Source organism: Calonectris borealis, chromosome 7 (genome assembly GCF_964195595.1).
Source record: "Calonectris borealis chromosome 7, bCalBor7.hap1.2, whole genome shotgun sequence".
Lineage (NCBI taxonomy): Eukaryota > Metazoa > Chordata > Aves > Procellariiformes > Procellariidae > Calonectris > Calonectris borealis.
Genome location: NC_134318.1, coordinates 21,570,181 through 21,591,417, shown reverse-complemented (window position 1 = coordinate 21,591,417; position 21,237 = coordinate 21,570,181). Strand labels below are relative to the sequence as shown.

The 21,237-nt window shown below is 49.5% G+C and overlaps 2 protein-coding genes and 1 long non-coding RNA gene across 3 annotated transcripts; 2 read left to right on the top strand and 1 right to left on the bottom strand.

Annotated features, from left to right (window-relative positions):
- Positions 1 to 3,195: 3,195 nt before the first annotated feature.
- On the top strand, positions 3,196 to 5,732 carry LOC142084590 (uncharacterized). Its single transcript, XR_012674397.1, has 4 exons — positions 3,196 to 3,273; positions 3,533 to 3,649; positions 4,773 to 4,838; positions 5,275 to 5,732. It is a non-coding gene; the product is annotated as an uncharacterized LOC142084590 (long non-coding RNA).
- A 1,388-nt stretch (positions 5,733 to 7,120) lies between these two features.
- Positions 7,121 to 9,956, bottom strand: LOC142084533 (cytochrome P450 2C31-like). Its single transcript, XM_075155381.1, is given in 4 exon segments — positions 7,121 to 7,303; positions 8,006 to 8,140; positions 9,243 to 9,431; positions 9,845 to 9,956. Coding segments are annotated over 4 exon segments (618 nt in total). The 3' UTR covers position 7,121.
- Positions 9,957 to 14,912: 4,956 nt separating this feature from the next.
- On the top strand, positions 14,913 to 20,568 carry LOC142084532 (zona pellucida sperm-binding protein 4-like). Its single transcript, XM_075155380.1, has 12 exons — positions 14,913 to 15,111; positions 15,464 to 15,585; positions 15,664 to 15,766; positions 16,321 to 16,476; positions 16,853 to 17,040; positions 17,223 to 17,320; positions 17,668 to 17,798; positions 18,005 to 18,194; positions 18,269 to 18,416; positions 19,780 to 19,858; positions 20,188 to 20,304; positions 20,426 to 20,568. Exons 1-12 carry the CDS (start codon positions 14,913 to 14,915, stop codon positions 20,566 to 20,568), a joined length of 1,674 nt encoding a protein of 557 aa, XP_075011481.1.
- The last annotated feature ends 669 nt before the right edge of the window (positions 20,569 to 21,237 follow it).

The window sequence follows — 21,237 nt, the reverse complement described above, 5'->3', positions numbered from 1 at the left end:
TTTCATTCCCAGCTGGCAGCCTGGGTGCAGCAATACTTGGACCTCTAAGGAGTTTCAAAGAGATCCTTTTCACTCGGTGACTGATTGCTAGCTGCGTCTGCATCCTCAGAGGCATTTCCCAACATCTGTAGTGCCCTAAGCTAAGCTGTTCAAAGGTTACACTTCCAGTACAATGTCCACAGTTTGCATATAAAGACCACACTTTTAAACAAGCCTCCAGCTGGAGTTTGTAATGGGAGGATGATTTCTGGATATTTCAATAACTCATCCCCTCTTTGACTTTACTGTCGATTATGGTCCTCGACGCCAAGTGATGTGCCCCGCTCCTAGACGGCAGGACTTAGGCTGAGCCAAGTCTCTCATAGCTTGCTTGCATTCTGAGCCTTCCTTCTCCATAACCTGCGGTATCCAGACTTTTATTAGTAAGCTTTCACTCCACTGACCTCCCTGTTCTGAAGTAAGAAGGTCCTACTCAGTGCAAGGCAACAGAACTTCCCGCAGTATGAAAAAGGACAACTTTCTGCCAGCCCCCTCCCTACAGGCTTTTTGTGGGTGCAGAGCAAAGCTCTCTTTCAGCCTTTTCCTGTCACCTTCCAGAGCACCAGAGTTTCAGTTCCGATGGAGAACTCAGCAGCTTTGCTCTTTCAGTCCAGTTTACTTAATTCTCACGTTTCTGGGACTGGCTGGGGTTCAGGAATAATACTGAACCTAAGTCTCTTAAAAGAGCTGTTTCCTACAGATGTGCATACTACTTGCCCCTGGATTATAGGGGAGGAAAGGCTTGTCCTGATAACCCTCCTCTGAAGCTAAGCCTCCCCGCAGTACCGCTCCCAACACTGTCATGAGCACCGATCCCTACAGGCAGCCCCAGCTGCCCACAGAGCTCACCACGTAATGGATCCAGTATTGCTTCCAGCAGCAGAGCTGCACCAGCAAGAGAGGTTAAGAGCAGCTTTCAAGTGTCTCCAAGCACTCTTTCTGCGTTCCTCCCAGACGGCAGAGTCTCTCTAGCTGAGCAGACAGACAGCACATCTAGCAGAGACTCTTCTGAATACCTCCCTCTCTCTGTGTGGAAACAATTTAGTCAGGAAGGAGTTAATGTGTTTCTATCATTTTCAGCTGTCCTTGAATCAACAGGAGCAGGCACATGTGATTAGTTTGGGGCTCAAACGCTGCAGGTGCAAGTCCTTGCTATTTTACAAGCTGCCACTGTACTTCAGCTCCCCAGCCTGACAGTGGGGTTAAACAGCCTTACCCTCTCTCACTGGGGAGCTGTCAGGGTAAATGCATTAAATGATAAGGCCCTGACTACTCAGAGGCCCTGCATGGTATAAACAATTCAGGCAAACCAGTTCATGTTACCTTATATCACTTTGTTCAGTAGCATGGCATGGTTTTTGTTTTCTCTGGAGTAACTAGCGTGACTTCCCTGTTCAGCTCAAATGAGTATGTTCTCATGCCATCATCTCCAGTCACTTCAGAAGCACCCCTCCCCACTCCCACACCTGGCCAGGGGCATCTCTCAATTGCTAATACTCAGTTCTGCTTTTCTTCATTTTTTTTTATGACTCTGCAGGAGATAACAACATCTTTCTCACCTTTTTACAACACAACTGTAAATTCAGTAAGTACATTGCATAGGATGAAGATCAACTGACTACTCACCATCATGTTATCTGTAGGAGCCGGGGGGTGGGATTCTGGAAGAGAAATTGCTGCTTTTATGGGTGAGTGTTGATGCGAATCATCTGACAGACTGTCCTAATGCTCCTGACATTATATTGTAGCAATAAAGGCAGGTGAGATGCTTAAAGTACCCAGATTCCTGCATTTGTGCCTGTTTTCCTGTTTATTTAGAAATGAGCAAATCCAGCGAGAGGTGAGTTTGCTACGCCTGTAATGCAGCTGAACTTTCTTCCTGCTCCTTTCACCAAAGGGAATGTGAATGTCATTTCAGATTTCATTTCTGTTCGCTCCCCGTGAGAGAAGGGGTAAAGAGGGGATCAGGCCATTAGCCATCACAGCAGTTACCAGAGGGTCCTTTACATGTCCTGCCACTCAATTAAGATATGCGTCACTGCTAATTCTTCGCTAAAAGACATGGGGTTCCTCTCTCTTCCCACAAAAAGTTGTGGGCATGCAAAGATCTGGGCTTTCTATTCCTACCTTCCCACTTGCTGTACTGTGAAATATAGTCTCTGTTCTGACACACAGACCCTTTTTGGTTTTGTGTCTTCCCAGCCAGGGATCAATTGCATTTTTCTGCTGAATTATAGGCATTGAGGACACTCAGTCCAGCCAGAGCCTTAGAATGGGGAAGGGCAATTTTTCTGGCTACTGAGTTACTGAAAAATGGATGTAGATGTGAGTATTGATCATGGTTGTTCTTGACTAAACAGAGCATTTGTTAGCTGCAGGGGCCAGAGGAGATCTGGCTGACCTGTGGCCTTTGAGGAGGCACGTACAGCTCTTAAGCTCTGGCCTGCACCCAGAGGCTGCTCCCACAGCGGTCTGGGGTGAACACTGGGTCCTGTGGCTCTCAGCTGGAGCAACGTCAGCTTGAGATGGTGGGTCAGCCTGGTGGAGGGGTAACAAGTGAGGTACCTGTCGTCATCACTGCCTGTGTGATGGACTTCCTTCTTGCTGGTGCTGCCTTCTTATTTGGAGCTGTGTGTGACATTTTGCAATGGCTAGAAAAAACCAGCTGGTTTTGGTTTGGGGTACACCAGGTTTGCCAGCGCCGTGCACTGCACACCTTGCATCTGCGAGCCGAGGCACCGATCGATCCTCCAGGCAAGGCCGTGCAGGCAGCTGCCTCTAGCATTGTTGCAAGGACAGAGAGCAGACTGTTGCAGAAGCACATCTTTTCTTGGGGCTTCCCACTCCCCTTTGTGCTGCTTTTCCTTCTGAATCCAGCTTTCTCTGGCATATATGTGTGCTTATTTCTTGTGTATGCTTTTTTCCAGACTCAAGCCCCTTTTTGAGGAAAAACTTATATTCCTTCCATTCAGTCAGAGCCATTGTTGGAAGGATCAGAGTTTGGGTTCTTGCTTATGACTGGCAAGTACAGGCCATGACCTCGGGGTGCAGCTGGGTGCTCCATGTCTTACCAACAACATGCAGTTGTTGAAGTCTTGCAACTGCTCACTTAGCCTCTCTCCTTGCTTGTTTTGTATGAAGCACTTTTTTGTAAATGTTGTATAACCATCTTATTTCTAGACTTCTGCACATACATCTGGAAGCACGGCTGTCCAGGCAGATTGTTCTTCTGGGGTAAGAGTTCATTTCGTTATTTAATTCGATTAATTGTGTGGAATGTTTTTCCTGTGAAATCAAATCTCTGCTTCCCCTGTCTGTCTCCGTGTGCAGTACAGCTGGGCTGGACACCACTGTTTTGATCCAGGGCTACAGTTTTGTTCCTCGCATTGGCTTTTCTTGCTGTTGTATGGTAGCCACTCGCTCAACTACTAAGCACAGAGTTAAAGGATCCCACTGCATGCGTTTGACCTGACTGTCTTTCTTTGTGAGTTAGTACGAGCGCTGGGTGGTTGGAGTAGCCGCAGGGATACCCAGCTTCCTCGTCTTGGTCCTTGCAGTCATCTTGGTGGTGGTCTGTGTACTCCAGTGGAGGAACTACAGCTGGAATCAGGTGACTACCTTCCATCTCCTGGGTGCCTTGCTTCTTCCCAGCCTAGTCCTCCACATCAGAAACCTGATTCAACACCTTCTGAAGCTCTCAGGAAGTTCAGGACCACATCCCTAGGCACTCAAACTGTCTCTGCTCTGACTCTCAAAGGCTGGACCTCAGCTTAAGAGTTGCAGGTTCATAAGAATAAAAGAGAAATTCATATGAAAATACTGAAGGGGCACCTCCAAGTGATCTGTTAACTAGCAGGAAATTAAAAAAACATCTATCACCAGTGTTCTTCAGTGGATTTCTCTGTCATTTCCCACAGGAAATTGTTCGTTTAGGGATCCTCTTACTCCAAAATGGTGTTACTTAGCTCCAGAAATGCTGCCAAGGTGTTTCATAGTATGTATAGCTTGGTTACCTTTTTTTTCTGTGTTCCAGCCTATGGGGTGGGTGGGTCTTCGCACCTTCCCTGCCTCCTCACTGCTGGGGTAGAGTCAGGAGTTTCTGTAGCACCATGCTTCCTTCCTCTGAGGTGAAAAAGCACCCACACCCCCAAAGAGACAGTCAACCTGCCCACGGAGGAAGGAAGCCATGAAGCACTCTGGCAGCCAAACATTGTCAGTTCTACCTAAAAGGGCCCTGTCCTTCCCCTGCCACTTTACAGATGTTTTTAACCAGCTCTAGTACTTGCATGGATCTTTATGTTTCCTTACTTCAGAAAGAAAGGTGTAACAGTACTGAGGGAGGCGATTTCCCTGTAGTTGTTGTTGGTAAACATCTTTTTTTTTTTTCTTCCCCCTGGATGTAAATGTGGAAGTGAGGGTTTTCCCCTGTATTAAAGGACCAGACAAATTTTGGATATTCTAGTAAAGGCAATGCTCAGGCTTTGAGGTTTCCCCTCTGCGAGGTCGTTCTCATGGGCAGGCATCAAGTGGACTCTATGATTGTTCCAAATGAAAGAGTGTTTTGGTATCCAGCTTAGAATATGTTGGATATTATCCCTGATATTGTCCCCTGTGTGGTTATTTTTCCCCTGAGTAAGTCCTGAGAACGTTTTCTCACTGCCCTGTGCTTCTTATGCAGTTGTTTGTGAATTGTAGATAGATGTTATTTGCCACTGTTTTGTTCATTGCTTCAGACGAACCAACATCCCGATGGGCAGGAAGGACATGCATATGAATCATCCCCTCCCAGACCTCCAGATGTAAGTCATCTATTAACTGATTCTCAACGTAGCCCACATGCTGCTGAGTTGCTAAATGCAGGACTGTCTTTAAGGGTAGCCTAGACTAATAGAGAACTCACAGTAAGCTCTCTCCCCGTGCTTGCCTAGGGCTCCTACATGACTGCTGTTTCTGGTTGTGTGTCTGTCCATTTGATGCAATCCCAGATGAGAGGCCAGCAATGGTTTGCCATAGTTTTAGAGTACATGGGCATTACAGCTGCATCCTGCATGGGCAAAAATGGAGGGAGAAGGAGGGATGAACCTGAGAAATGAGCAAATATGATATTTTCTTCAAAATACAGCCAAACATTTCCAAAGAGAGGTGGGAATTCTTGCATACTCTATTCTCTGCAGTACTCACAAGGTCTCTGAGCACCTTGTGACAACCATCACAGAAATTATATTTTGCTTCTAGGACTTTTATATGACCATGATGCAGGGGACAACAAATATCTATGTAAATGAAGATCCAGACAAACACTGCAAACAAGACTTCCAAACACAACTAAAGCCCATGAGGATGAAGAAGCCCAGAAGAGAGCCATCTGTGGTGGAATCTGTTTATGAAAACCATCCGCCCTATCACTGAAAGAAAAGCACCAAATAGTGGCTGCAACCAGAAATAACAGACACAATCCTTTTCCTGGACACCAGGGGTCACACGGTTGCAGTTTATGAACAAGAGAGTTTTCTGTTTGTGCATACATTAAATTCTACGGAGGACAGGACAAAGAGACTTTGGATGGGGAAAGAACTTGTTTGCAATGATGCCTCTGAGATGCAGAAGCAAAATGAGATTCCCCTGGAGTACCCAAGCTCTCTGGGAGAGATGGTTTTGCTGTCCTCCTAAATTTAAGTTAATTCATTTTAATAAAGAACATCTAAATCCTTGCAGTGATACTGATGGTAGAAAAGAGCAGCCAGAGAGTTGGTTGGAGTCCCTATCACCCAGGTGCCTGAGCTCCTTGCAACAGCCTGCAAAGACAGGGATGCACTCTTCTTTTGGCAGAAGGAGTCCAGACCATAACTGAGATGAAGTGATATGCCCAAGAAAACTGGAAGGAGAATGCAACTCCAGCTGCAGAACTTAGCCCTCATAATGGCAACTTCCCTTAGTTCTCAGCTGTTCCTTACCTGCAGTGGCCTCTCACTCACACTGTTCTCTCCCCTGTACCTTGGCATTTCAGCTGGGAGGTGGGGTGGGAGTGTGATTCAGGCAGGAGACACCATCCAGAGAAACGATCTCCTCAGCAGCCCCATCTTGATTCGTGTGGTGGTGCCGTGTGACCACAATGACAGGCAGGGTTGTGCTGGCAAATGCCTCAGGGAGAGCAGAAGGCCTGGGGAAGATGGTAGGATGAGGACAGAGAGGAGCCATAGAGAAGGTGCTCCCAGCTTGTGGAAAGGCTGGGCCATATAGTGCCTAAGAAATGAGAGGAGGCCCCAGGAGCAACCAGAGGTCCCACCAAGGGGATGAAGGCAGCTGGAGCTTCACCCTCTGAACTGGGGCGGGGAGCGCTCTCCTCCAGGAGGGATGCTGCAGCTATCCTTCATCCAGCTGCGGGCAGCAGGATTGGCAGCCCCAAGAATGGCAGATAGAGCCGCTGATAGCCCCCGGGCCACGGGACACCTTTTTCCTCCCACACTGTGAGCCTTTCCAACTTGTGTTCTGCTGCAACTGGCCAGGGGCTCCTTGCAGGCAGCAGCAGTGGGTCCAGTGACTGAAGCAGGCAGAACCCTTGCCCCAGGAGGGACAGCACTTCCCACAGGGCGCTGGCCACAGGCACTGCAGACCTGCTCTGCAGTGGAGCAGCAGATGTAGGTGCTGCCCCACCCAAAAGAAAATAACAGCTCAAATCCTCATAAATAGGTTTTTCTTTATTGGGTCATTAACATACACATATGCAGCACTATCCATCTGCAAAGCATGCTGCTCTTGGTGGGACACGTGCTGCGGGAGAAGCAGGTTGTGGGCAGCCAGGGGAGCCGTGCTGGTGACAAAGTCAGCTGTTTGATGCGGCCACTGCGCTCAACAGACAGAACGTCAGTGCGACAGGCTGTAATGTCACCCAGGGCCTCCCTGCGAGTTCTGGGAGGCTTTGAAGGTGTCTACTCTGGACATGCACCTTTTTGGCGCATGGTTTAGGCTGCCTTCCTGGAGGTCTTGGGAGGGTGGGCCGATGCTCCTGCTGTTGGTTTTAGAAGGGGAGATGTAAAGGAGTAGCCAGGCTCGGGACACCACGGAGAGAGGTTTTGTGCTTTTCAGCGGGGGAAAGCACAGAGCTGGTAGGCAGGAGATACGTTGCCTGTCCCACTCAGTGTCGGGGTTATGCTGAGTTCCTGGGGGTCGACGACAGGCTTCAAGGTAAAGTTCTGCAAGATGCTGGCCATGAGCAAGAATATCTCCATGCGTGCCAGGCCCTCTCCAGGGCATATTCGCTTCCCTGGAAGTGAAAACAGCAAATAGTGCTCAACTGGTGTTGCCGACCAGACCAGAGTTTGTACTAAGCAGATGTGTTGCGCAGCTTTATTTACCAGATACAGCCGCAGCAGTGAGATGACTGTCAGGATTACTAAGGACATTTGCGAAAGAAGAGTTTGTTGGAGAAAGACCCTTGGCAGTTTGGTTGGGTGTGTGAAGGAAGAACAGGAGCAGGAGAAGTCTTAAACATGGAGGGGGCATCACAGGAGGCAAGATGAGAGAGAGCAAGGTGATGTAAAGCATGGGTGAGACAGCGGAGGGTTGGGTGTATTGGTAGGTGAGTGGTTGCGTGTAGCCTGAGAGGTACTCAAGAGGTGCTGGGGAAAAGTGGAGCTACCACAGAAAGACAAGCTGGTTAAGGATGACTTTGATGGTTGTGCAGGAAGGGGACAGGTATTTTAGGAAGTGTCAGTGGGTCCCATTCACGTCATTACGTCGGCAACTCCTAGTAGGAGGTTTGAGAAGCCACCAGGCCCAAACAAGATGGGACATGCAGCTGGGGAAGGCAGCAGCAGGGAGGAGTTGTCCAGAGAGCAGTGAGCCCCGGGGAAGCACCAGTGGGACCATGCTGGGAAGAGGAATTGTGTGTTACAGGGAAAGGCAGGGTGGTCCCCAGAGGAGGAGGTCGACAGAGAGAGGAAGAGAGAGAAAGCCTGTGCTCCACCTGCTGAGGAGAAGAACTCGGTCTCCCTAAAGGTGCCGTTGTCATTCAAGAAATGTCCAGGGTTGAACTCATTTGGGTTTGGAAACTCTGTACTGTCATGGAGGACAGAACTGAGGATGGGAAAGATTGTGGTGCCTGAGGTAACACAAGGAGAAGAGAACGACATGAAGGGGAGGTGAGTTAGATCACTTAATCCGACTGCCTGCCAAGTTAAGACCGAGCTTCCCAGCACAGCCCTACCAGTGCCTTTGGTTTCCCTTTGGGGACCCTTCCTTTGGGGAAGCAGCTTTAGGGAGACCCTGCTAGATGTCATGGCATGGACAGTTGTTGGCTGCTCTTCCTTAATGCTCCCTCTCACTTTCAGACCATTTATCCTCACCTTGCTCTGGTCTGGGGATACCTCACCTAATTCTTCCTCTTTCCTAGTGTTTCACAATAATGAGCTTGTAGATGCACTATGTTCCTTCTTTTCTGCAAGCCCCGAAAAGCAAAAGCACACAAGGTTGTGGAAATGAAACTCTCTTCCCCTCTCCTGACAAATTTCTCCTGCCACGATCCTCTTCCATCCCTCTTCCTGACCAGCCATTGGTGGGGGTTGGGATAAATAATCCAGCAGTGACACAAGAGCCCTCTGCTGGAAGCTGTTCCCCTGCTGTACACGGTCACCCAGAAGAGCAGTGAGCATTGCTGCAGGGGGCCAGGCCAGGCCATGGGTTGCTGTGGCCCATCAGCCTGCCTCTGGCAGTGGCCAGCAGTGACTGCCTCAGTAAGCGGGTAAGAACAGGGCAAACAGGTTTTGCTTGTTCCCTTGAATGCAAACATAGCCTCCAGCACTTTGTGGCTCAGGGGCTTTGGGTGCTCAATAACCAGCAACTGACTTTGCTTCCAAGCACGTGCACAGGCTCTCCTGGATGGTAGTGAGCAGTTCCACAGCTTTGCTGCCTTTTGTGTGAGGAGTCGCTGCTCTGTTTTTTGTGAACCCGCTGTGTTTCTGCAGATAAGTAAAGCTGCAGAGCAAGTGAGCAAAGGTGTGAGCAGAGCTACTGTTCCAGTCTTGGCCCGTGGAGTGGCAACAAGGGATTGCAAGTGAGCTACAGGAGCCTGAGGATAAAACCTTCATGAAGGGCTGGGTGACGACGAGGTCAGGCCACAGCATTTCTAGCTTCTGGCTTGTAACTGACAGCCTAAGAGCAAATGTGCTGCCACCGTGTTGTTGAACTTGAGGGACCTTGCTCACTAACCTTGGGAATGACTTACTCTCTGAAGCGGGTGTCTTTGGTCACAGTGTGAAGGAGACCCAGGGGGATGAAAGAGGTGAAGTGCTGGATTTCATGGATCACCGCATCAGTGTAGGGCATCTGGGTCCGGTCAGCTACACAAGGTCTTTGTGATTGTCCTACTACCCGGTCGATCTCTTGAACTTTCTCTGTGATGAGAAGCACAAACCATAAAATGGATAAATAAAACAAAACCTACCTAAACAGGTTTCCCTAAGCTGTCCACAGATCACAGATGACAGGAGCATTGATGTTGGTTTTGGTGTTGAGTAGAACACAGCTCCACTGTGGCCCATGCAAAGAGTGTCCTGGTGACTGGGCTAAATAGGAGTACTGGGAGATAAAGATGCGGATACAGTTAAGTCCCTGGCTGTGAGGGGACTGCAGCTGATGATGATGGCAGTGAAGCTGAGGGATCTCTAACGGCCACCCTGGGGAATGACTTTGCCCATTTGGGTAAAATATGAGAGAGAGAGGAGAAAAGTTGGGAGAAGGATGTGGTGTTAGACACATGCCCAGCCCAGGGGTAATAGCTAGAGAGGAAGAGGTCACAGACTGGTACCTTGTATCTTTGGATATTTGAGAAGAAGCAGAAGCCCATATTTTACGGTGGTGCTAGTTGTCTCCGTTCCGGCAATAAACAAGTTGGAGGTGCATGTTATCGGGTTCTTCATGTGGAATCTGGAATTGGGATGCTCTTTCTCCTAGGGAAAAGACTGGGCTGTTTCTCTGGCTGAGCTGAGAAAAGTGGCCCTTTGTTGTGTCATCCCAGGCCTTCCTTTTCGTGTAGAGCTGTTGCATTTCTCTCCTAAGGCGCAGCAGCCATCTGGGACATTGCAACGCTATCTTTGTGCAGTAAGCTCAACCCCAGAGCAACCTTCTTTCAAGCTGTGCACCGAATGGTACGTAGCTGCCTGTTTGCCCTTGCTGTGCCAACTGCTTTCCAGTGAAAGAACTGCAAGACCAGACTGCAAATGTCCCTGTGTTTCGGTGAGAGCAGATGAAGGTCTTGCTGTCCAAGCAGCTGCAGGTAGTGGCTGGTGTGTGTGCAGTCCCAGGGCTATAAGCTCTAGCACAGGCAATATCTGAGGTATTTTTGGTGTCTTCCCACGGTGCAATAATTTGCTAGTTGTTCTTTTTTAATCTCATTTCACTTCTTAAAGACCCGTACTTTATACTTCGGTGGAAAAACTGAATTGCCAACAAGTTTGTGCTAGCTGCTGATCTGCTGGCCTAAACACCTGCATCAGCCTAGGTGTTGCCAGGGCAGTTCACGGAAGTTCATGTAGCTCTAGGGATTTCCACCTGGTGAAAGTCGAGTTCATGGGAGTTTGCACTGCTACATGAGGTCTCTCTGCTGCCAGCGTTCATGACCTTACCACCTTCCCTGTAGAGTTCTCTCGTTCCTGGGGACAAGGGCTCCCTTCTCAGCTCTGCCTCACAGTTTGAGACATACTTTGGGCAAAAGTCCTGGAACTAGAAATACTTTCAGGATTTCTCATTTTTATCAGGATAAAATCATTATATTCCAAATATTCCCACCACCCTGGCAGGCACACGTTTACAAGGGAGGAAAACCCATCAAGACTAGTCACTCAGATCTTTCCCTATGGGAAGCTATAGGCCTTTTCGCGTCACAGTAGTGTCCAAGGGTTTTCTGAATACTTGCTTCTGTTTGCAGACGCTAAGAGTAGGCAGGGCTGGTTTGTCCTCTCCATCCATGTGAAAGTCCAGGAAGGCCAGAATGAAATCCCTTCCTCTCCATCTTCCCCAGGAACTTTGGTTTTAAGTTCATTGGAGGCACATATTAAGGATATTCAAACAAAAGGCTACCAGTGTTGTAGCTTTGCCTCTTTTTTTCTAAAATAAAGCACAAGCTTGAAGAAAATCTGTCATCGTTGTGTAGAATCTCCTGCAGGCTTGCTGCCTGCACCTTGTCTTTCTGGACCTCAGTTCAGAAGGTGGCATTGCAAAATGCGACTCCTGCCCACTGTGCAGCCAGCACCCCTCGTGCCCGGGGCGGGGATATCCCTGCTGTCTGCAAATGCTGTTCAGCTTCTGTGGAGGAGTGTTTTGACTGAGTCACTCCTCCATGCCCTGCCGTTTTGTACCGCATACGGTGCATGGTACAGCCAGACACACAGCGATCTCATCGGAGGCAGTCCCACAATGCACAGGACATTTGTACTCCTCTTCCCGGCTCTTCTTGGTGGTGGTGTTTAATACAGCCTTTTATTCCCACAGGTCTCTAGAGAGCTTATATAGCCAGGGCAACCCCTACACTGCCACTATGTCTGCCCCAGTCTCCCAGGCTCAAAATTGTTAGGAGGAGAAGATTTTCTTGATGGACATCCCAGGAAGATTTTAGTTTGCTGGGGTCACGATCAGCTTCAGGCTAGTGGCCTACAGAGACATTTGCCTCACCTACCTTCATCCTCTGCATGTCCTGTTTGTGGTGGTCTTGGGTGCTAGCTAAATTGGTGCTTAAAGCTGGGTCATTGTAATGCGTTAGAACCATCGAATGGATGCGGTAGAATCATCGAAAGAGATTTGCGAGGAAGAGAGACTTGCCTGTTTGCTCTCAGCCAGGCTGTTTTCCGCTGCCTATAACAACTTCTTCCAAACAAATCATTTCATTTCCACGAATTTCAGGCTCATTTCACTTGCCTCCCATCTCCACATCATCTAACACAGCTGTCAAGTGTGTGTAGAAATTAGGAAAGGGCGCTTACCTGAAACCGTTCTCAGCACAGGTATTGCTTGGTGGATCTACAGCACTCCCGGTGTTGTTTCACATAGAGTTATTCTTCAAGGACCTGTAGCTATTTTTCCTGTCAACATAAAAAAAGTATTGGTGGGTTAAAGTGTAATGAAAACTATCTCTCTATAGCTCCAAAGTACTTTGTTTATTTGTTATTGTTTGCCCAATTATCAGCAGGTAACACAATGAAATGAAGCATTCAGCAGTCACACAGTGGCTGTGAGAGTTGGGCAAGCTGTCTTGGCACAACACTCAGCTTCTACAGAGATGAAGGCTCCCTCCCTGCCAAAATCCAAATGTTTTCCCCGGGTGCCTCTCCACCGTGGCTGCCCAGTGCCCCGGCAGGCACTGGGACGAGCACATTTGGTTCATGAGTGCGGCTCAAACAGCAGCCACACAGGCAGCCTGTCGAGATCCATTTGCTTCAGTCCCTGCTGTGCAGAGCAGCTGAAAAGGTCTTGTACTTTGTGGAACAGCCCTCCTGGTTGGTGCGTGAAATAAGCAGTGTGCAGGGCAGGCACAGTGACGTTCTTCACCCAAGCTGGCTGGCTGGGATCACGGCGTCCTGTACAGCTGTAGAGGAAAGACAGGCTGTGGGCTAAGGTGGAAGAGCAGAGGAAACACCTCCCTTGGACTCGGCTACTAATCATGCCTGTTGATGAGGGCTGGCCGGAGGGGCAAGCTGCTGCCTGCTGCATGGTGCTGTGCAGACGTCCAGGAGCTGGAGGGTCTGCTGAGAGCAGAAGTGTGGGTGGATACCAATGGAAGTGCGTCATTAAGGGTCAAGATAGAAATCCCACTCATCTAACCCACACACCATGCTGGGATGTGTGTGACGATCTAGTCCCAAAGAAATAAGCAGATTACAAAAGAACATGATGGCACAGGCTATGCCAGTGCTCCCGCTGCAAAAAGTAGGGCACAAAAAGGCATGCACAAACTATATGTACATCACCTCTGCAACAGTGTAAAGAAATTCACACCTCCATTGCATGAATGCAGAAACATCTGTATCGAAAGATGGACAATAAGGCTTTTACTCAGTGTGGGTGCTGTGGCCTGATGCGTGGCTAGGGAGAAGACTCTACATGAGACGTTGCAGTTACAGGCAGGCAATGGGTGCTGGCAGGCAGAGCTTTCTCTGGGATCACAGAGGCTCCCCTTATCTGTGTTTCAGGCCCATCCTGAAAGCTTTTGGAGGTGGGGGTCCCATACAGCATATGGTCCTGCCACCTGGCAGCCAGGTCTGGAACAGTCCTGCAGCTGTCCCCAAACAACAATACTGCAAACGGGGTTGTGGTCCACAGCCAGGAGTGTTTAAGGGGAATCACCTCCTTTTATCATAGAATCATAGAATAGTTTGGAGTGGACCTTTAAAGGTCATCTAGTCAAACCCCCTGGCAATGAGCAGGGACATCTTCAACTAGATCAGGTTGCTCAGAGCCCCGTCCAACCTGACCTTGAATGTTTCCAGGGATGGGGCATCTACCACCTTCCTGGGCAACCTGTGCCAGGGTTTCACCACCCTCACTGTAAAAAATTTCTTCCTCATATCTAGTCTAAATCTACCCTCTTTTAGTTTAGAACTATTACCCCTTGTCCTGTTGCAACAGGCCCTGCTAAAAAGTTTGTTGCCATCTTTCTTATAACCCCCTTTAAGTACTGAAAGCCTGCAATAAGGTCTCCCCGAAGCCTTCTCTTCTCCAGGCTGAACAACTCCAACTCTCTCAGCCTTTCTTCACAGGAGAGGTGTTCCACCCCCCTGATCATTTTTGTGGCCTCGCTCTGGAACCGCTCCAACAGGTCCATGTCTTTCTTGTACCGAGGACTCCAGAGCTGGATGCAGCACTGCAGATGGGGTCTTACCAGAGCAGAGTAGAGGGGCAGAATCACCTCCCTTGACCTGCTGGCCACGCTTCTTTTGACACAGCCCAGGATACGGTTGGCCTTCTGGGCTGCGAGCGCACATTGTCAGCTCATGTCCAGCTTTTCGTCCGCCAGTACCCCCAAGTCCTCCTCAGCAGGGCTGCTCTCAATCCCTTCATTCCCCAGCCTGTATTGATACCAGGGATTGCCCTGACCCAGGTGCAGGTCCTTGCACTGGCCTTGTTGAACCTCATGAGGTTCACATGGGCCCACTTCTTGAGCTTGTCCAGGTCCCTCTGGATGGCATCCCGTCCCTCAGGCGTGTTGACCACACCACTCAGCTTGGTGTTGTCTGCAAACTTGCTGAGGGTGCACTTGATCCCACTATGTCATTGATTAAGATATTAAACACTACTGGTCCAAGTACTGTACAAGTACAAACACCAAGTTGAGGTGTGCAAAGCCTCCTGAGCTCCATCACTTTTCATGTGGAGGGCTATTTCTGTGCTTATATATCGACAGCCCGTGTCTGGCATTTGAAGCAGTGGCACTTTTAAATGAGCAAAAAAGCAAAAGAGCATTGTCACGCTGCTTCTTGCACTCATGCCATATAACGAGCGATTAGAGCAGCAGTAGGGTACATGGGGAAAAGCAGGCGGATCTCCTGGGTGGGCCAGGGGTGGGAAGAACTCAGGGTGAGAAAAAAGGGTTTGAAGACCCTCCTGGGGCTCTACAGTAAATTGCACAGATAAGCTCCTCTCAGCTTAGTGATATGAATACAGACCCATCTCTTGACTTAAGTTCAGCTCCTGCCCTGAGGTTTTCTTTAAAGGGTGCAAGCAGACTGTAATGGGTTCAGAGCCAGGTGAGGGCAATGGGAGGTGTTAAACTGCTGGGCTGGGTCCACCTGGACACCTCAGGAATTTCTGATCCCAGCTGGCTCCACAATTTAAAAGAGGTAGGCTAAGAGCAGCTGCTTTGTGGTCCTTAGCAAGAGAGCAGGATGGGTGTTGCAGGGCAGTCTAGGACTGCATTTGAAGCTATGCTCTTCTGGGGGTTTCTTTGTCCCCTTGCTTTGGTTGTGGGGGTTCAGAGTAGTGTTTTTTCTGATCCCACCCTGCTGGCTTGTGGCCAAGAAAGCCTGCAGCTCACCTTACCTCCAGGCTGGGAAGGGAATGCTTCCTTTGTGCTGACTACTTGGGGTAAGTGAGGGTGGTGTCAAGAGGCTTTCCTACTGCTGTATCTTTGCACAGTGCAGAGGTATGCCTGGAATCAGGAGGAAGGGGCAGGTTTTGATGTGAAGTGTTGTCTAACAGCTTCAGTGCATCTTGTGTAACCAGGGGGCTGTTTATATGACCTAGCAGTCACGGGTTTTGGTGGAGTGCTGTGCCTGGATCTAAATGGCCTTGGCTGCTGGGTTCCCTCACACACCCCTGCTGGCTCAGTCACTAATACTGGCTAGGACCTTGTTTCCTACAGAAAGGTAGGATTATAGTGGACTCCATCTTCAGTGTGGGATGCTGAAGCCCCTGCTGCTGTCTTCTCTTTCCCTAGATACTGAGGGGAAGGCACATGCTCTGCAGAATGACTCTGACTGTGGGCTCTTGGTAACTGGGACTCCAGATGGCTCCAGGAAAGTGTCAGTCTCCTATACTGGCTGTTATGTCTTTGAATGGGTGAGTGACCTTAGGGGTTCTGCTGGGACTGTGGCTACTGCTGCTCTGGCTGCCCTGACTGGTGTGGCTCTCCCCAAGGATGGCAATTACCTCATGCTGGTTGGGCTTGAAGGAACAGATGCTGCTGGACAAAAGGCTCTTCATGAAGAGAAGCTGCTCAGGTGCCCTGTGGATCTTCCTGGTAAGACTCTGACAGCTCCTTGGGAAACCCTGCTTGTATCTTCCTTGTATCCTTTCGGATGGCTATTCCTAGTCAGTCTGGGGGCTGGGAGAGGGGACTTACTGCTGTGCAGAAGACTCTCTGGAGAAGGGTTTGGGCACAGGAGCCACCAGCTTGCTGGGGACTTGTGCCTCCTTTGCAAGGTCAGCAGATGAATGTTTCTTGTGCCTCCTAGCCATATTCTGACTGCATGAATCACTGCAAGTTCAGGGATTGAGCCAGAGACTAGGTACAATGATTTTCCTAATTACCAGAGCTGATCCTGAACACTTTATCTTGACAGATCCCATGCAGTCCAGTCTCCCGTACATGGGTTCAGGGGGAGTCCAGGGAAATGCAGGTCCCTTCTGAGCAGGCTTCCATGCCAGCTCCAGGCCAAGTGTTTGACCCTCACCTGAGTCTAACTTCCCTTGATTTGTATGCAGGGTCACCAGGACACCTTCCACCAGTGTCCTCTGTGTCTTTGTCCCCCTGCTCTTGTGCTTTAGCTGCAAACTCCTGCTGTTTTCTTCCAGCCCTGGATGCTCCAAGCAGTAGTGTCTGTTCTGTTGTCCTCAGCCAAGACCGGCTGCCGTGTGCCTCCTTGCCTATCAGCCAGGGAGACTGTGAAGTGCGAGGCTGCTGCTATGACCCTAGGGACAGGGTGAAGCCTTGTTACTTTGGTAACACAGGTAAATGTGAGCAACTGTCCTCCCCGCCTCCTGGAGGAGCTGCAAACTGGGATTCCTCACTGCCCTGGCAGAGCAGGATTGGTGTGTACCAGTCCTGCAGGTGCCTTAGGGCTATGTTTTTGGCTGTCAAAAATACTCTGACCCATTGAAGTGTCCAGCCCTTTCATGTGTATTGCAACAGACCTGGGTTTATGGCCAGAATCGGTGTTGCTGTTAGAGCTGGTTGCACTTGTCTTGCTGTGCTTAGCACTTGCTTTGGGGGTTACAGGCAGGAGAACTTGCAGGACTTGCTGGCCTTGTCTTTGCTGTGGTGTTTGAGCCTCCTTTCCCTCCCTTTTTTTGCTGAGCTCAAGACTGATTATATCTTTTCCTCCAGTGACAGCTCATTGCACACCAGATGGCCAGTTTTCCATTGCTGTCTCTCGGGATGTGACCCTGCCACCCGTTATCCTGGACTCTGTGCAACTGGCCAGTGGACACAGTACTGGCTGTGTCCCTGTTGTGAAAAACAATGCCTTTGTTGTGTACCAGTTCCCACTCTCTGCCTGTGGCACCACTTTTCAGGTAAGAGCTGCAGCTGTCACTAGGCTGGAATAGCAGGGGCTTGCAGACCTGGAATAACTGATGTGGCTTTGGCTACTTAATGAGCACCCTACAGATTTCCAGAGGCCAAACGCTGTTCTCCAGCCTGGCATTAATCCAGTTTGACTTTACGGCAGTGACAGTGCCTGGTCTTGTCATTCCAGGTGACTGGAGACCAGGCCATATATGAGAATGAGTTGGTGGCATCCAGGAATGTGAAGACTGGGAGCCTTGGCTCTGTCACTAGGGATAGCACTTTCAGGTAATACCCGGGGGCTGGTATTGCTGGGTGCCATTCTGTTCAATGTCACTAGAGGAATTTCTGTGTCTCACAAGCTCTGAATTCACAACAGGCACTGGAGTAGGCTAAGGACTGGTATGTCTCTAGCTGGTGGGAATAAAGCTGGTGCTGGTCAGTGACACTCCGCAGACTCAAATCTGAACTCTGAAGAGAATTTCAAGTATTTTTAAAAGGAAGTGTTGAAGGAAAGACTGAGGATATGACTAATTAAATTATTACGTTAAGATACTACATTGCCATCTTAGAGAAAGGAGATATCAGAGTGACCCTTCTTATCTCCCTGATTTGGGGTTTTCCTGTCCCACCAGGTTACATGTCCGCTGTAGTTACTCCATTACTGGGAGCTTCATTCCCTTGAGTGTTCAGGTCTTCACACTGCCACCGCTCCCTGCTGTGTCCCAGCCAGGTCCTCTGTCCTTGGAGCTGCGTGTTGCCTCAGGTATGAGAGGTTTGCAGGACTTGCTCAAGCATCGGTGCAGGGCTCTGGTCTCTGCTGAGTAATAAGGGAGTGTTGATGGTGAACCCAGCACTGCTGCTTCTCTGCCATGGTGAGAACTTACTGACATGGCTATAAAGGATGCTCTCAGGTTGCCTCTTTCTGTTTGTTCCTGCTCTAAAATGGCTCTTGGGTTTCTTCTGTCCCAGACGGAAGCTATACTTCCTACTATACTGACAGTGACTATCCTGTTGTGAAGACTTTAAGAGACCCTGTTCATGCAGAAGTCAAGATCCTTCAGAGAACAGACCCAGACCTGGTTTTGGTCCTGCACCACTGCTGGGCCACACCAAGTATCAATCCCCAGCAACAGCTTCAGTGGCCTGTTTTGGTGGATGGGTAAGTGACTTGTAAATAGCTTTGGGTCAGGGGAATGACTTGCACTTTTTTCACTGCTGGCCTCTCCTTCTCAGGTGCCCTTATGCTGGGGACAACTATCAGACACAGCTGGTGCCTCTGGGCCTTGCCTCAGGACTACTGTTCCCCTCTCATTACCAGCGTTTCACCCTCTACACGTTCACCTTTGTGGACTCTGCTTCCCGAGAGATGCTCTCTGGGCTGGTAAGATCCTGTCCTGGTTGCCTAGCTTCTTATTGAGGACAAGTACCATGTGTGAGCAATGAGAACCTCTTCATAACTGTGAGACTCTTGGCCTTCTTGGGGGAGGGGGGCTAGTCCAAAGACTAGGAAAGTCCCCTCCTGAAACAGGCGGGGAGAGGTTGATGCAAGAAACTCTTTATTCCCTGAGACAAATGTGGTAGAGGTAAGATGCGTCGCTGGAGGGGCGTGACAGAAAATGAGACTACTGAAAGGGTAGGTCTACTTAAGCAAGTGCTAGCTTGCTGCCTAAGTTGTTCTGTTGAACTAGCTTAGGGTGTGTGCTCTAACTATGCTAATCAATATTCTCTAAACTAAATTTCTTGGTGAAAATTATTTGGAAATAGCTTTTGGTACCTGGGAAGTATCTGGGTTCTGAATCTCATGAGCAGTTAAGTCGCATGAAGTTCATCATACCTTATATTGTTTGCTCAGTGCTCCTGGGATCAATTAATACTCAAAACTGGTCCCAGCTGTACCTAGCAGTGGTCACAGTGTAGTGTTGCTTGGACAGCTCTGTCCCAGGTGTCAGGGAGAAGTGCTGTAATGCCAGATCTGGCTGAGTTTGAAGGTGTATGGCAAAGGTATCAAAGCTGCCTTGCAGCAGGCAGCAGAGGGCTCCAAGGCTACAGCCTGTGTGTGAAGCAAGCCAAAGCAATCTTTCTGCCTTCTCCCTTCCGAGAGCAGGTGCACTGGGTCTGGGTGCGATGGAGTTAACTATACTCACAGCACCCCTTATGGTGCTGTGTTTTTGGATTTGTGGCTAAAACAGCATTGGTAACACACCAATGTTCTAGCTATTTGCTGAATAGTGCTTGCACATCATCAAGGCTTTTTCTCCTTGCCCTGCTCTTTCTCAACCCCAAGTGAGTAGGCATGGGGTAGGCTAAAGCTGGAAGGCAGCACAGCTGGGATAGCTGACCCAAGTTGGCCAAAGGGTTATTCCATGCTATGTGATGTCATGCTCAGCAATAAACACTGAAGGATTTTGTCTTCCAGTGTAGCTGATGCTCAGGGACTGGCTGGGCATCAGTCTGCTTGTGGGATCAGGGTGGGTGACTTGCCTTTGCATCAACTTGTGCTTTGGTTTTGTTCTTCCCTCTCCCTCTCTCCTTCACTTATCAAACTGTCTTTATCTCTCCAGCCATGGGTTTTCTTGCTTTTGCTCTTCCCGTTCTCTCCCCACCCTGCTGGGGCAGGGTAGGGGGAGTGAGGAGGTGGCTGTGTGGGTGCTTAGCTGCTGGCCAGGGTCAATGCACCACACCAGGATATCACCTGTCTACAGATACTGCTTGAGTGATTCCAGGCTGTGTCCCATTCTTTCTAGGTGTACCTGCACTGCAGTGCTTCTGTGTGCCACCGGTCTGTACAGGAGTCCTGCACCACCACTTGTCCTGCTAGAGCCAGTAAGTATCCTAGCCTTCCTGCTTCCCCATCCAAAGGGGCAACAAGGGTCTAGCCTCCAAGCTGGGGGTAGGAGGACATGTAGTTTATGGACTAGTTCCTCTGAGCCATGGACAGCTTGACAAGGCATTTCCTGCTCCTTTCCTGTGGCATAAGGGCAAGGGCCCTTCCTAAAAGGCAGAAGTCTTCATAGGCTCTTAATTCTGCGTTGACTCACGTGGAAAGCTTGGCCTTCAGAGCTTCTCATGTGTTGAGAAGCTGACCTGAACAAAGTTTGCTGACCTTTAGGGCTATACATCTTCTCACCTAAAACCTTCATATTGCTCTATAGGGGGCAAAAGGAGTGCTGAACACCCTCTTCAGGATGGTGCCTCCCAGGTCTCCAGCAAAGGCCCTGTGATTTTCCTCCAGGATGAGCTAAGATGGGACACAGCCAAGGATGGCCTTGGTAAGCGTGCCAGGCTGGGAAAGGGGGTTGGTCTAAGTCTTTCCTGCAGAAAGACTGAGCACTTAAGGCATCCTTGTGCCTTACTGAGGGAGTGTTAACTGGGGCTTCTTTCCCCCCACAGGCGCCGCTGTGCATGGTGCAGCCCCCTGGGCTCTGGGGTTTGCTGCTGTGGCAACTGGGGCAGCTCTGTGCATGGTGCTGGTGGCTGCTGCACTGTGGCGAAGGAAGATGCCTGTAATGCATGAAATCGATGTATTGCAATAAAGTGGCTGTCAAACCCACTTGGTCTGTGGGACTCCTTCTCCCTTGCCCAGAGCACATGGGGTTGAACAGGAGTGTGTCTTGGGGACCCTGGCTGTAAGCCTTTGTTTGCAAGACAAAAATTATCCTGATGGCTGCGAGAGCGCTTTCCAAATGCTGTTTGTCTCAATCCATCTCACTTTCTGGCTCTTACTCTGCTCTGGGATTAGTGTTAACTGTCTGCTGCTGTCGAGAGGGAGCCCTTGTCATGGCCTGGGCTGCTGGGAAGCTGCAGACTGAGACAGGAGTGACGCTGGGTGGTGTCTGCATTTCTGTCAGTGGCTAAGGTGGCCTTCAAAAGTGGTTATCTTGGCTCCTCTCAAACCCTGGGTAGAAGTGCAGCAAAATGAATTAAAAACAAATCCTGCAGCTGCTTTTCCTTTGGGGATGCAGAGCTGGTATTGCACAGAGGAGCTGGGAATGGCCCATTTGCCCCTGAGCTCACCAGGTAAGTCAGGGCTGTGCTCATGTGGCAGGACTCGGAGGCAGGGATGGCAAAGCACCAGACAAATGGGCCTTCCTAATGATGCTGTATGTGAACCTGCCTCTCTTGCTCTGGAATCAAAAAAGGGCAGGTGGGATTTTTTTTTCTGGAGGATGAGAACAGAGAAACTTCATTCCAACTGAAAAAAT

Excerpts from the sequence above, each read along its gene's own strand:
- LOC142084532 (XM_075155380.1), top strand. The coding sequence starts at position 14,913 with ATGGGTGTTGCAGGGCAGTCTAGGACTGCATTTGAAGCTATGCTCTTC. Across the intron at positions 17,041-17,222 it reads CCTGTGGCACCACTTTTCAG|GTGACTGGAGACCAGGCCAT; the intron begins GTAAGAGCTGCA and ends TTGTCATTCCAG. Across the intron at positions 18,195-18,268 it reads TGGCCTGTTTTGGTGGATGG|GTGCCCTTATGCTGGGGACA; the intron begins GTAAGTGACTTG and ends TCTCCTTCTCAG.